General features: G+C 39.3%; 1 protein-coding gene across 2 annotated transcripts; it reads right to left on the minus strand.

The window, feature by feature from the left end:
* Positions 1-922: 922 nt before the first annotated feature.
* Positions 923-12,331, minus strand: LOC122873752 (von Willebrand factor A domain-containing protein 7-like). 2 transcript variants are annotated; one of them, XM_044190880.1, is made up of 18 exons: positions 12,187-12,331; positions 10,468-11,002; positions 9,934-10,141; positions 9,155-9,240; positions 8,938-9,031; positions 8,265-8,393; positions 7,984-8,170; positions 7,294-7,463; positions 6,927-7,039; positions 6,622-6,738; positions 6,282-6,485; positions 6,054-6,189; positions 5,747-5,899; positions 5,522-5,614; positions 4,976-5,085; positions 4,140-4,304; positions 2,505-2,828; positions 923-2,039 (listed from the first exon to the last, which is right to left on the minus strand). In XM_044190880.1, the coding sequence occupies exons 2-18, from the start codon at positions 10,666-10,668 to the stop codon at positions 1,608-1,610; spliced, it is 2,922 nt and encodes a 973-aa protein (XP_044046815.1). In that variant the 5' UTR covers positions 10,669-11,002; positions 12,187-12,331; the 3' UTR covers positions 923-1,607. The 2 variants fall into 2 exon arrangements, with proteins under 2 accessions (XP_044046815.1, XP_044046814.1); XM_044190879.1 differs by lacking the exon at positions 12,187-12,331 and adding an exon at positions 11,480-11,707.

A 12,331-nucleotide genomic window follows, 5' to 3' on the forward strand; every position in this document is an offset into this window, starting at 1 on the left:
AAAAATAACAAAAAAAAATAGATTATCGAATGGATCTTACAGGTGTGGAGTGTAACTCACTCTTGTATAAAGAGCACTGTCCATTACTGCCTTAGTTTTATTTTTTAATGTATATTTTGGGGCTTTTTTTGCTATTATTCCGTAGTGCAGCCAAAGACAGACAGGAGAGGCAGATGGAGTAGGGATGACATGCAGTAAGGGGGCCACGGGCTGGATTCAAACCCTGGATGCTGAAGTAAGGATTCAGCCTTGGTACATGAGGAACACGCTTTTAATATAACTGCACATTGCATATGAGGAAATAAATATTTAATGATAACAATGCAGAGGGCATTGTCTGCATATCTTCCTTAACAAGCTCCTGTGGTGTTCTCCCCAAGAAACTCTGAGCAGGGTTTCCAAATACTGGAAACATTCATGGCATTTGACTGGCACCACCACTCAACCAGTGGAGTCACATTCTTGTTTGAGTAATGTACAGTAACACCTTTTTAACCTTCTGATATAACTGCCAGGAATCCTAGCAAGTATTTCTCTCTAACATTAAATATGTTCCAACAATCAAAGATAAGACATCTTTATGTGTTATTTAAGAGTTTAACACTCAAAAACTAGTTTTTCACACTATTAACATAAGGGTGTTTAAAAAAAAAGTCATAGTATCTTTTAGTATAACTAAATGATTTGATTGAAAGTGGCCTGGCAACATAAGCAAATAATTCCACAATTGTCATTAGATTCTGATTCAAATGTTGCTAAAGTCTGAAATAAATGGAAATACATGACATCACCTTTTTACAACTTCAAACCAGCATTGACAGAAGCACAAAATACAGAAATCTCTCATATGAAATAACCAAAAATAGGTTTTCATGGCCTTGAATAGAAGTAGAAAGGGCAGATGGAGAGAAACTACTGTAGGTACAGAAAAAGGAAATCATTTATTCATCACAAAATAATCCCTGCAATACATTGGACTTCACATAGATGGTATATAACAGTGAAACTGTATCTCCGAATGAAAAGTTCCCTCCCAGTAATAATGCAGGTCTGATGTCAGGTTTCTTTAGAGAAGTTGTCAAGAATTCAGAGTACAGTTTATTGCTCACCACTATCAAAAAACGTACATCTCTCAACAGTGGTTCACAAATTTGCCATAAAATTACTTGTGGAAAAGTACTAATTATTTGTAAGAGATATTGGAGGACTCCGATCTTTCCATTGAGTTCGTCTGGCATCTAGCAGCCAATGAATGGCAGCTTCAGGCACTTCACCACTCAGCTATGATGGCTGGGACAAATCTATACACCGCCACGAATACAAATAAATTGTTCAAAGTATCTCTTGAGGTTTTTTTTTATATATCCAAAACATAGAGCAGCAAAATAAAATAAAAACTGTAATTATTTATACATCAAGAAATTATTAATTAAACAAATTAAAGAGATCTTGGTAACAATGATTTCATTCAAATCAATTCAAGCAGTGGTAATTACATTTAAACACACCTGATGAAATAAATCAAAGATATAAAAAGACTTTCTGAGAGGACACTTGATTCCTGTGCTACAAGTCAACATTTACAGTGTAATTTCCATTTATCCCTTCTACTTCCAAAGGAGAGAAACTGCAACACTGAACCAGAGACACTGTGATATGCTCAAAGTGTGCCTTCCAGTGGATGTTATGCCAACTGGAGCTGTAGTCACAGGGGCAGCTGTGGTAGATTCTCCTGCCTGTCTCACACATGTCCCCACATTTCCCACTCTGTCCACAGCAGCCAGCTCTACATTCTGTGAACAGCAGGAGGCGCTGAAGGTAACCACTGTAATGTTCTCTCCCCCTGCTCCAGCCACTGTGCTGGTATTGAGGGTACCGTTCCCTTTGCGGATAGTGATGCTCTCAATGCCGGTTCCATTGATGCCATCGGTGAGATTAGCGATGAACTCCCACTGGGAGGAAGCACAGAGCGATGAAGAGGCGGGACAGCTGGTTGATGTACTGACTACCTGGCACACTGGGCGGGTAACATCTGTCACCTGGAGACACAGAAACAAAAGTGGGAGAGAGGAAGAAATAAGACAGGAATGGGGCAACATAAACCATTAAGAAAAAGGCAAAAGAACAAGAAAAAAAACTGGGCAATTCATTTGATCAGCTACGAATGACATTTTAACACCACTAACACCATCAAATCAAAGAAAATAAATGGCCAAAGAAAGAAAGTCATCTTCACGCCAGAATAAAAACACACAAATGGGAAAGAAATGGCTACCCAGCATCTTTCCTTTGGTCTCAATTGTTTGCAGTCAGCATACATTATGTACTTGACAATAATTCATTATGACTGATTTGACAGCGATATATTTATGTTGAAAAATGTTGCACATACAGTACTACTTGCCACAAAACTCTTCTCTGGCTCTTAATATTCACCAAACCACCACCTTATCCTGCTTCCTTTTATTCCACATCCAACTACAGAACAGGAGTGTTTCTCTTACCTTGGCAGCCACAGAAAACCTGAGGACAGCGTAGTTGATGTCAGTAGCAGCTGCATTTTCTACCTCAATGGTAAGGGTCACATCTGTTCCTGATGCAGCGCTGGCTGGTGCCGTTAAGGTTACAGTGCCATTTGCTTTGCCGCCACTGCCCGCTGCTATGGTGATGTTGCTGGGTGAAGTTGAAGTATAGCTGCGGTCATTGTTGGCTCGCAATGCAAACGTCCCAGTTGCAGAGTCGTTAACAACTCCACTGGTGGTTGTGGCGACTGTGAAAGGGATGGAGATGGTGGAGCCTGGTTCTATGTTGTTGTTGTTGGCTTGGGCCTGAAAAAGTGTGGGGAAAGTATTACGGTTATACATATCTTTTTTGTATTGTATGTAATTATATGTTGATGGTTGTTTGCCTGTATCATAGCAGCCTTGAGTGGAAGAAGCACAGAGGAAAGGATGTTAAAAATTCAAATAACATGATGAAAATAATTTCCTATCTATATGTTGGGCCTTGGTATAGTGAGGATAAAGACACAATGGCAGACCAAAACAAGCTTAAGACATTAGGCTAATGCAATTCTGTGTTTGTTATATTATACAACACAGGATTGTGTTGTTTCCAATCCTGTGTTCCAAACAATTATATTAAAATATCTCATGTGATTGCCATTGGCTGAAGCCTTGGAAGAGGAAAGAAGAAGGGAGAAGACAGAAATGATCAGCCGTTTTAAATTGTAAATATGATATTAGCAAGGCATTAGCAGATACCTTTGGTGATCCCCTGACATCCCCCTGATGATGGCACTTTCATCTCTGTCAACAAATTTAATTTGTCCAATACTTTGGTTTATGGCTGCCATTCCCATCAGCCTCAGCGTTAGTTTGTGTTTAGTTTAGCTAATGTTAGCATGCCAACACGCTAAACTAAGATAGTGAACATAGTAGGCTAAACATTATACTTGCTAAACATCAGCATGTTAGCATGGTTATTGTGAGCATGTTAGCATGCTGACGTTAGCAGTTAGCTCAAAACACCACTGTGCCTAAGCACAGCCTCACAGCAACACTAATATGGCTGTAGACTATTAGTCTCATTAATTAGGCTTAAAGGGACAGTTCACCCCATAATCAAAAATACGTATTATGGGAACTATGAGAAAATAGTTTCTACATGAAACTGCTGACAACAAATCTGTGGATTATCTTGAGTAACTGGCTCATGATTTCTGAAAGAGACATTGCTGTTGAGTTTTTCAAATACTTTTTTTTGGTGCTTTGAGCACCACAAGCTGAGTGCCATATAATTCCATTATATTCAAAAAAGGCCGATATCTCTACAGCCGATATCTCCAAAACTCTGTAACTCACACCAAAACAATCTAGATGGATAAATAGCACTACAGGTAAGAGGAAAAAGATGTATTTTTATGTATTTTTGGGTGAATTATCCCTTTAACTATGATTATATTTGGTACTATTCATTTGAGTATACAGAGATACAACTGATCATTTTATTGGATGGCAATTACCAAAAGCTAGACGAGCCGTCATGAAGACTTGTCAGTATCATTTACGTTATAAATGCTGAGGCAAAGTGAAGAACTGCATAACAGAGACAGAAAATCCAAAGGTGATTGTGCTCACAGTAACAACAATGCTTGAGGTCTTGATCTGTGTGGAGGCCTGTCTCTGGAAGCTGCTCGGTGTTGACCTGGAGGTGGAGCTGCTGTCCTCTCCTCTCAGGCAAACCACAAATTCACCTGCTGGGACTCCACTGAATGTCACCAGGAAGTTACCGCTGCCTAATGACTGTCGTAGAGGACAGAAAGAGAAAAGAAAATGTTGTCACTACACAGACAGTAATATGAAATCGTCAGAATAACAAGAGTTTGACTACAAGCACCATTGTTTATTATGATCTGCCTTCAATCTCATTGCTTTGCATGCAATATTATAAAGATAAACAGCAGGTCAAGTAGTGGGGTTGAGAAAGATTTCTCTGTTGCAACCCTGCCTTGTAATTTAGACAAAACATGTATTTTTCATCAAAAAATGTTGCATTATTAAACGCCACAAATTATCCAAACTTAAGTTCATGCCTTGTTTTGAAATCAGTGATTAAATAGCTTGACTTAAGGTTTTGTGTGCCCATTAATGACAATTCATATGTACTTGTATCACTGCCACCATCCAAAGCTTACCCGAGTCTAGATTTCCTACGTTCATGTGGTTCCAATTCATTATAACACAGTATACAAATCCAGTATTATAATCTAATTCTAGTATTCAAGATTTGAGAGTCAGTAATTTCAAAGCATCGTGACATCAGCTACAACCAATGGCTCCCTTCAAGGTAGAAAATCAAAAAAATCTTATTAAAAAAAGTTTTTGTTTGGAAAGTTGTAGGTAGAAATGTAAAGTATACACTTTAGTTTCTGGGTTTGGTCCTTTAAGTTTTTCAAGTGTAACATATGACGTGCCTGCAATGATCCGTTGACCTCTGTTGGCCCTGAGCTGTCAAACAGAGTGACCTCTGTGACCTTTACTGTGTCACTTCCTGTCACTGAGACCAAGAGGCTGGCATTACCACCTGAAAGTTGTGGCAAGAGAGAAAAGGAAACTAGATGAGTATCACTGTGACAGGTCCTTAGACATGAACATAATGCACCCAAATGAAGAAGATTGAGAGTCTCTGGAATAGACAGAATAGTTTAGCATTGATGTTTTGGACTTCATTTAATAGGACATGACAGAGGGCACTTTTTAACAATTCTGGGACTTTGAAAGTACACAACTATACAACTAAAGCCCTGGAATAGACAGAGTAGCATAGGGTTGATGGGTTGCACTCATTACATTTTTGGTGACTGTAAAAGTAGATTTTCAAATCAAGAAGAGTCCAATTATGATTCTTTAAAAGATCATGGGACCATAAGGGGAAAAGCTTCAGTACTACAATAAGTGCCACACTAGAAATGTACAAACTGAAAAGACGAAGGTGAGAATAATTAGAAAAATGGTCTGACCTGAAAGAGGACGTCCCTCCTTTAGACTGAAGTCCGCGTGGGCTCCTTCATGAGCTTCCACAAGGTTATAAATGAAGTTCACTGAACTTTGACCTGATGCGTGCACACACACACACACACACACACACACACACACAAAACAGATTAGTAGGGCTACCATTTACAATGGCAAACACAACTGTAGACAAAGACCCACAAAAAAAAAATAAAAATCATATTACTGACCCGTGACCTTAACAGTGTAGGGGTTATTGGAATTAACACTGATTTCCCATGATCCTGTTTGATTGTCAGTGTTGAGGCTTAAACGACGTAGGTTTCCCACTGTGGTGAAGGATGCCAGAGGACCACTGGACTGACTGGAACTCTGAGATACACCTGGAGGAGAGGGAAACATGTTGAAAACAACACTGTTGTCTACCAGCACAAACAAAGCTAAATATTTTTCTAATGGCAGTAGATGGAGGGAGTAAAAGGCTGATGGAACAATCTAAACTAGTTTTAACTTGAAAGAAAATAGCAGTAACAACACCTGTGGAGCTGGTGAGACTGAAGGTGAGAGATGAGGCTCCTGTGATGTAGGTAGTCATGTTCCTTAAAGAACCATCAACAGTAAACGTAAAATTATCAGGCCTTCCAGGATTCCTCACTACCTGAAAAACTGTCACCTGAAAGAAGAAGGAACAGAAACTGCACATTTATATACATACTGTACAGTACCATCTTCAGTCAGGTATGGTTTTCTTGTTCGACATCTTACCACAGCACTGGCTGAGGAATCCTCTATGACACTTGTAGCCAGAGAGAGGTCTGACTTGGTGACCTCTATGGCCTGACCTCCAGAGGCTTGGGCTAGGTCACGGTACAGCTGGGAGTCTGATGGGCTCATTGAACGTGGAATCACACCCTGAGGGCTTCTGCGGCGCCGTCGACTGACCGGGATGTTTGTCAACATGAAATTTACCTAAAAGTATGAGGATAAATAAAAAATACTTATATAAAAGGTTATATTAAAACTGGATACATTGTTTATATACTACATTTCTTTATGGAATATAATGATATTTAAAGAGCAAGGATGGTAAAAAGTCGACTCTTACCACAGACTTGGTGCTCTCTATGAGGGCAGTGACGGTGCTTTTCAGTTGAGCATCTTTAGCTGGAGCGTCAGTGAAGACAAAGATCTCAGAGGAGGGCGGAGCAGCAGTCAGGGCAAGCTGTCAATTGTATATGGGACAGGAAAAAGTGTTATTTATTAAAAAGTCTAGAATAAAGACAAAAATGAAAAGTGATTGACATGAAATCGTCTCATGTCATGATGATATTGTTTTGTTGCTTCACAAAACTTTGTTGTCTAAATGAATGATTCCAAGAAAATAACAGTGGAAAACACTTTTGTCAACACCTGCAGTCCAGACAAGCACAACTCTGGGATGTCTCCTCCTCCACTTGCAGACAGCATGCTGATGCTGTCTTTGAAGACGTCCGCATTAGTTGTTACAATCAAAGGTCCAAAATCTGGACATAGAATAGATAACCATTACTACTTGCTGTCACTCACTTAAATTTTACTTTGACTACTGGGACGGAAGTACACACACACACAGTTTACAATGGTATACAAACATGCAGTTTTACAGTACTTTTATGTAATGTTCACAGTAGAACTAGGTCTACTTTATTTGGAAGCTGTCAGAGGCAGCATATGCTAGTAAATTCTACTCAAACAATAACAGTCTTCACTCATGAATGAACTACAAATACGTCTGTACCTGGGTCATTGAAAGGTACCAGTATGTAGGTGGAGGGCTCCTGTGGTGTTCCCCTCTTACTGTCAATGATATCAAAGGAAACTCTCCTAACCTCGGCTATGTCATCGCTCATACTGCCTGTGGTGTCAATGACAAAACACAACACAGCGGACTGGGAGAGGCCCATCAATCTGCAGGAACAAGAGAGGGACAAAACATAATTACCATATCCTGTTCGTCATGGGTAATTCTTCTGTCAGTGAGTAGTGATTGCCATTTGACTAAATCATCAAAATACAGGGGTTGTGGGGAACTTATAACATTAGACATTGCTTAACTGCATGCCTGAGCAACATTATACTGTAAATATATAGAGACAATGTTTAATAGGGTCATGGGATTGCTTAACACAGAAACTAAGTCTTTATAGGCAACCCAGTAAGCATATTTTTTCGTAATAAAAGACATGTAGCTGTCCTGGTTAAAGCTGAGCTAAATTTGTTTGTAGAAGTGCGAGCTTTTTAGATGTCTAGGATACATATAACTGCTGTTTCAGCACCATATCAGTGACTTTATTTCAATGTGAAGCATGAAGCATCTTTGCTATCATCTGGTTACAGCTTCATCCACTCTACATCCATCCTATAGTGGCCATGTTTTTATTCCACTTGTAAAGGGTCACAAAATGGCTCAGGTGAATGTGGCCCATACCGCAGGAAGTTCTTGTCTCCGACAGCTACTCTGATGTCCTCCAGTAGCTCCATAGTGGCATTCACAGCCAAATCAGCTGCTTTGTGGTGAAATGAGCCATGACTGGACTCAACAGCATCCTTATTGATGCCCCCCACTGGGTCCTGTTTGCTTGTTTGGTCCAATGATCCCCCGTGGCTGCATTTACCTTGGAGCAGAGAGAATATGTTCATTAAGTTACCTACATATGTTCACAAAAATAGTGGAACACAACAAAAATGTAGATGATTCCTTAAAGTTACCTGCAGGCTTTGCTGAGGAGAACACGTTAAAGTAGCCTGAAGTGAGAAGCCCCTTCTGCAGCAGGTCAGGCAGAAGGTTGTTCGAACAATCCCCCCCGTTACAGTTTCTACAGGTTGGAGTACCTGGGCCTGCAGCAAATTCAACCACAAAAATCACTGGCATGGTTAATTCATCTGAAAATATGGGATAACATATTTAAAATAAAACAGTTTCACAATTTCAATACTTTACTCATAACACTACTTCAAACCAGAGAGAAGTATCTCTATGTATGTTGATAATTGTATTCAAACTAGAGTCCGTCAACTGGTATGAATAATGATCATTTAATGATTTCTATAACTGAATAAATTGTAATCATCAAATGTAGAAATTCCTGTTGAATGGGCAGAGCCATGGTGAATGATGGACTTTTTGTGAATTTAAAGAATGGCTTGTGAACAGTTTGAAAAAAACTAAAGCATGTACTGTGTGGGTACTAAGCTGTAGTCTTGTGTGTTGAGTGAAATATGCTAGATATTGAGTAACAAAGTGCCCTGGGCGCACATGTACTGTAAAGTTTTACGAGCCATGGCAGGGTGGGTATTTGTTTTGACAGGTGACAGATAAACTGACAATGTGCCTAGTGTTATTTCTCACTCAAGCACATACAGTCAGTGATCAGTATCCTACCTGCCAGGTTCTCAAGAGGTTGGTCTGGTCTGATCAGAGTGCTGTAAGGAGTGGTTTTCTTCAGCTCCACCCAGTTACTGTGGCTGTAGAAGTCCTTAATACACAGAATATGAAATATTACCACATAACCATTGCTTGTTGTTTTGATCATGCTTCTCACATCCAGAATGACACCACCATTCCTACAAAAATCAGTAACAATAATCATCAATCTCACCTGTAAGGTGTGGCAGACTTGTCCAAGAGTCCACCTTCCTGCAACAAAGTTCTCCAGCTTCACACTGGCCTTCACAGCAGACACACCTCAACAGTAGAACAGAAAGAGTTATGTGTACACTGAAGTTGCAAGATGTGAAAATATAATCATCCGTAAAACCTAAATCACAACATGCAGCTGAAAAAAAAGTGAAAAAAAGAGTGTTCCGTTATGTCTTATTATGCCTTATGCGGTAAATTATTCTGGTGTCTGGTATGTTTACCAGTCGGAAATCTTCTCGTAACAGTGGGAGAGATTCCTAAAAAATGAAAGAGTAAAATGCTAACTGTTTCCTGAACAGCATTGAGGGACTGCTGCGTTCACTGAAATCTTAAATATGGCTGTACCACTTTTCGCTACACTGGCACTAAGCAGAGGATATAATAGATGATTTCTGTGTGTTGAAGCCTCAGTACAGTATAATGCTTCTTTTTGACATTTGTTACCACCAGCTGGCAAAATTAGCTTGTGAAATGTTTACTGTTTATTTAGTGTTGATTTTCCATTCCTAAAAGACTTGGAAAGTTATGGAATTTTTATGGACATTGCTGCGCCATATAGTACATTATATATATATATATATATATATATATATATATATATATATATATATATATATATATATATATATATATATATATATAATAGTGCAACATCAAATGTAAATATTGCTTTTTAGATAATCATGCTCATTTTAAGTAGTTTTTCTCTTGTGTAGGAAAGCAATGTTTGAGGTGTACCTGCTGTGATGACATCCCGTCCTCCCTCAAAGGTCTCATCATCAAAATGGTACTTCTCACTCAGTGAAAAAACCACATCCACTTCTGCGTTGCTTAAATACATATTGGCAATGGAAGCTTGGAACTTGACAGTTGAGAGGAGAGAAGTGGATGTACCTGTAGAGGAACAGGCCCTTTGCACTTTGTCAACTGACAGGCTGTCATCAATCTAGAGACAGAGACATGACAAATAACTGACTGTGTGTTTGAAAAACTGTGTTTAAAACACAAACACTGCACTCTCATGTTCCTGCCTCATGCAGTTTTGCACTAAACACTGATTTATTGGTGGACACAACCGTTTTTAAGATCTCCATCAATAATAGAGCAAACTTCCAGTAGTTTTTCTGAGGAAAACTATGTGAGAGGTCTGGAGACAGAAGGCACTGTGGGAGCCAGAGCTCAAGAAGAAAGAAAGAATTAAAAAAAAATCAATTTATTTGCAATCATCATGTCCATCATGTTTCTCTGTTTCAGTGTGGCTTTCCAACTCACAGTCAAGCTGAAGTCCCGTCCCCCAGAGGCAGCAATGTCTCGGCAGACCTCAGCTGTCTTTCTGAGGACTGCCCTTTGTGTGATGTCACGGTGAGTGGTGGAATTCCCATGAAATGAGAAGAGTGGTTGGAAGCTGCGAATGACCTCTGGCAGGGAGAGGACCACCGCCACAAGGAACATGACTGTATGTCTGGCAGCCATGATGGAAGACGAGCAGGAGGATGAGTATGATGAAGCTGGAAGAAGAAATCTGGACGGATACTGTCTCGAAAATTTTCTCAACCGTCCTAACTCTCTCTGCCTGTTTTCCACTCTTTCCTTCACCAGGTCTCACGTTTTTAATTGGTATTGCTATTGCCCACACCGAAAATCAACTGAACAGAGGCAGGGGAATTTTGGTAGTCTATCTCCCCCACTGTGTGCACTAATCAGACAGTTGGTTGCCACAAACACACAACAATGTGGTCAAGCACAGAGAGGCTGCTGAAAGGGAACCAGGTGTAAGGGGGAGGCAACAAGTGGCAAGTGAAAACACCTGAGGGAGAAAGAGAAAGAGAAAATCAGCACAGAAAGCTTGCAGAAGGGAAATAAAAGTTTTAAAAGTTTAAAATTTGACATCAAATACAGTAAAACATTAAACAAATAGATAGCATTAGTGCAACCCACTATCATGAGATTACATTCAAATTTAGATTTTTGATTGTGAAGTTTCAGGGTTGGCATAGACACAGTGAATATTGTTTAGTCAAATATGAGAGTCTCTTCTTCTAAAGTGTCAGCATAATCCCCAAGAAAATAAGATCAACAGCATCTCATGTGCTACTTTCGGAATGTTTGACTTAATCGGAAAGACAGTAACCACTTTTTAAATAGAAAAAATGCTATATACAAAAAACATATTATGGCACTAACAATTTAAGATAATTAAAACAATTACAAATGGTACAATAAGTTTAATACTAATACAGTTACCAATATACAGAAGATGCAAATACATTTTAAACACTTTTACCTGTGTGAACTCTGCTCTTTAGCACTCCAGTCTTATTCAGATGTTGGCACTGCTTTAGTCTTACTATGTCAGCATTCCATGTTTAACCTCGGGTAGATTATATTGTGTGTAGACCTATGTGTTTCTTGTGTTATCTGAAACTTTAAGAGTGTGTGTGCTGAGAGTGCGTGTGTGTCCTCATTCCTTCCTCTTATAGTTACGTCCTTCATGAATGGTTCAACTGATGGACAGAATTCCACAGAAGAACTCCTACACACCCTGAATTATTTTGTGTATGTGTTTGATTGAGAAAATGGGCGTGAGTGCTTTTCAGTGTATGTAATACTTCCTATCACAACCCCAAATCCATTTGACAACAACAATCTATCCATCTATCTGTTCCTATCAGAGCAATACACCCTGAACAGGTTGCCAGTCTATCACGTGTCTGAAACATACTGACAAACCATTCACATACAGTATATGGGCAGTTTGTTTCCAGTAAGAAGAATAGTTCAACATGTCTTTATGCTAAGTTATGATAAACATGCCCTGACTCCAGCTCCATACTTGACAGATATTAATCTTATCATTTTTGTCAGAAAGGAAAAAAAAGCATATTTCTGAAATGTTGAACTATGGCTTTAACTTATCCTGCATGCATTTGGACTGTTTGGAGAAAACCGGAGTACCTGGATAGAACCCAAGCAGACACAGGGAGAACTCACCTAAAACCCACTTGGCAGTGCTTCCTGTTCTACAGATCCAGCCAGCAAACAAAGTGCAAAAAGACCAAATTGAGTACAGAATGAAAACACAATCATTGGAAGATTATTGAGCCCTAATACCAGCTTTTATCAATTCATTGCAATG

This window comes from Siniperca chuatsi, linkage group LG3, assembly GCF_020085105.1.
Source record: "Siniperca chuatsi isolate FFG_IHB_CAS linkage group LG3, ASM2008510v1, whole genome shotgun sequence".
Classification (NCBI taxonomy): domain Eukaryota; kingdom Metazoa; phylum Chordata; class Actinopteri; order Centrarchiformes; family Sinipercidae; genus Siniperca; species Siniperca chuatsi.

Coding starts and splice junctions, on each gene's coding strand:
- LOC122873752 (XM_044190880.1), bottom strand. CDS start 10,668: ATGGCTGCCAGACATACAGTCATGTTCCTTGTGGCGGTGGTCCTCTCC. Junction 5,086..5,521: donor GGAGGGACGTCCTCTTTCAG/GTCAGACCATTT, acceptor CACAACTTTCAG/GTGGTAATGCCAGCCTCTTG. Junction 4,305..4,975: donor AGGTCAACGGATCATTGCAG/GCACGTCATATG, acceptor CCTCTACGACAG/TCATTAGGCAGCGGTAACTT.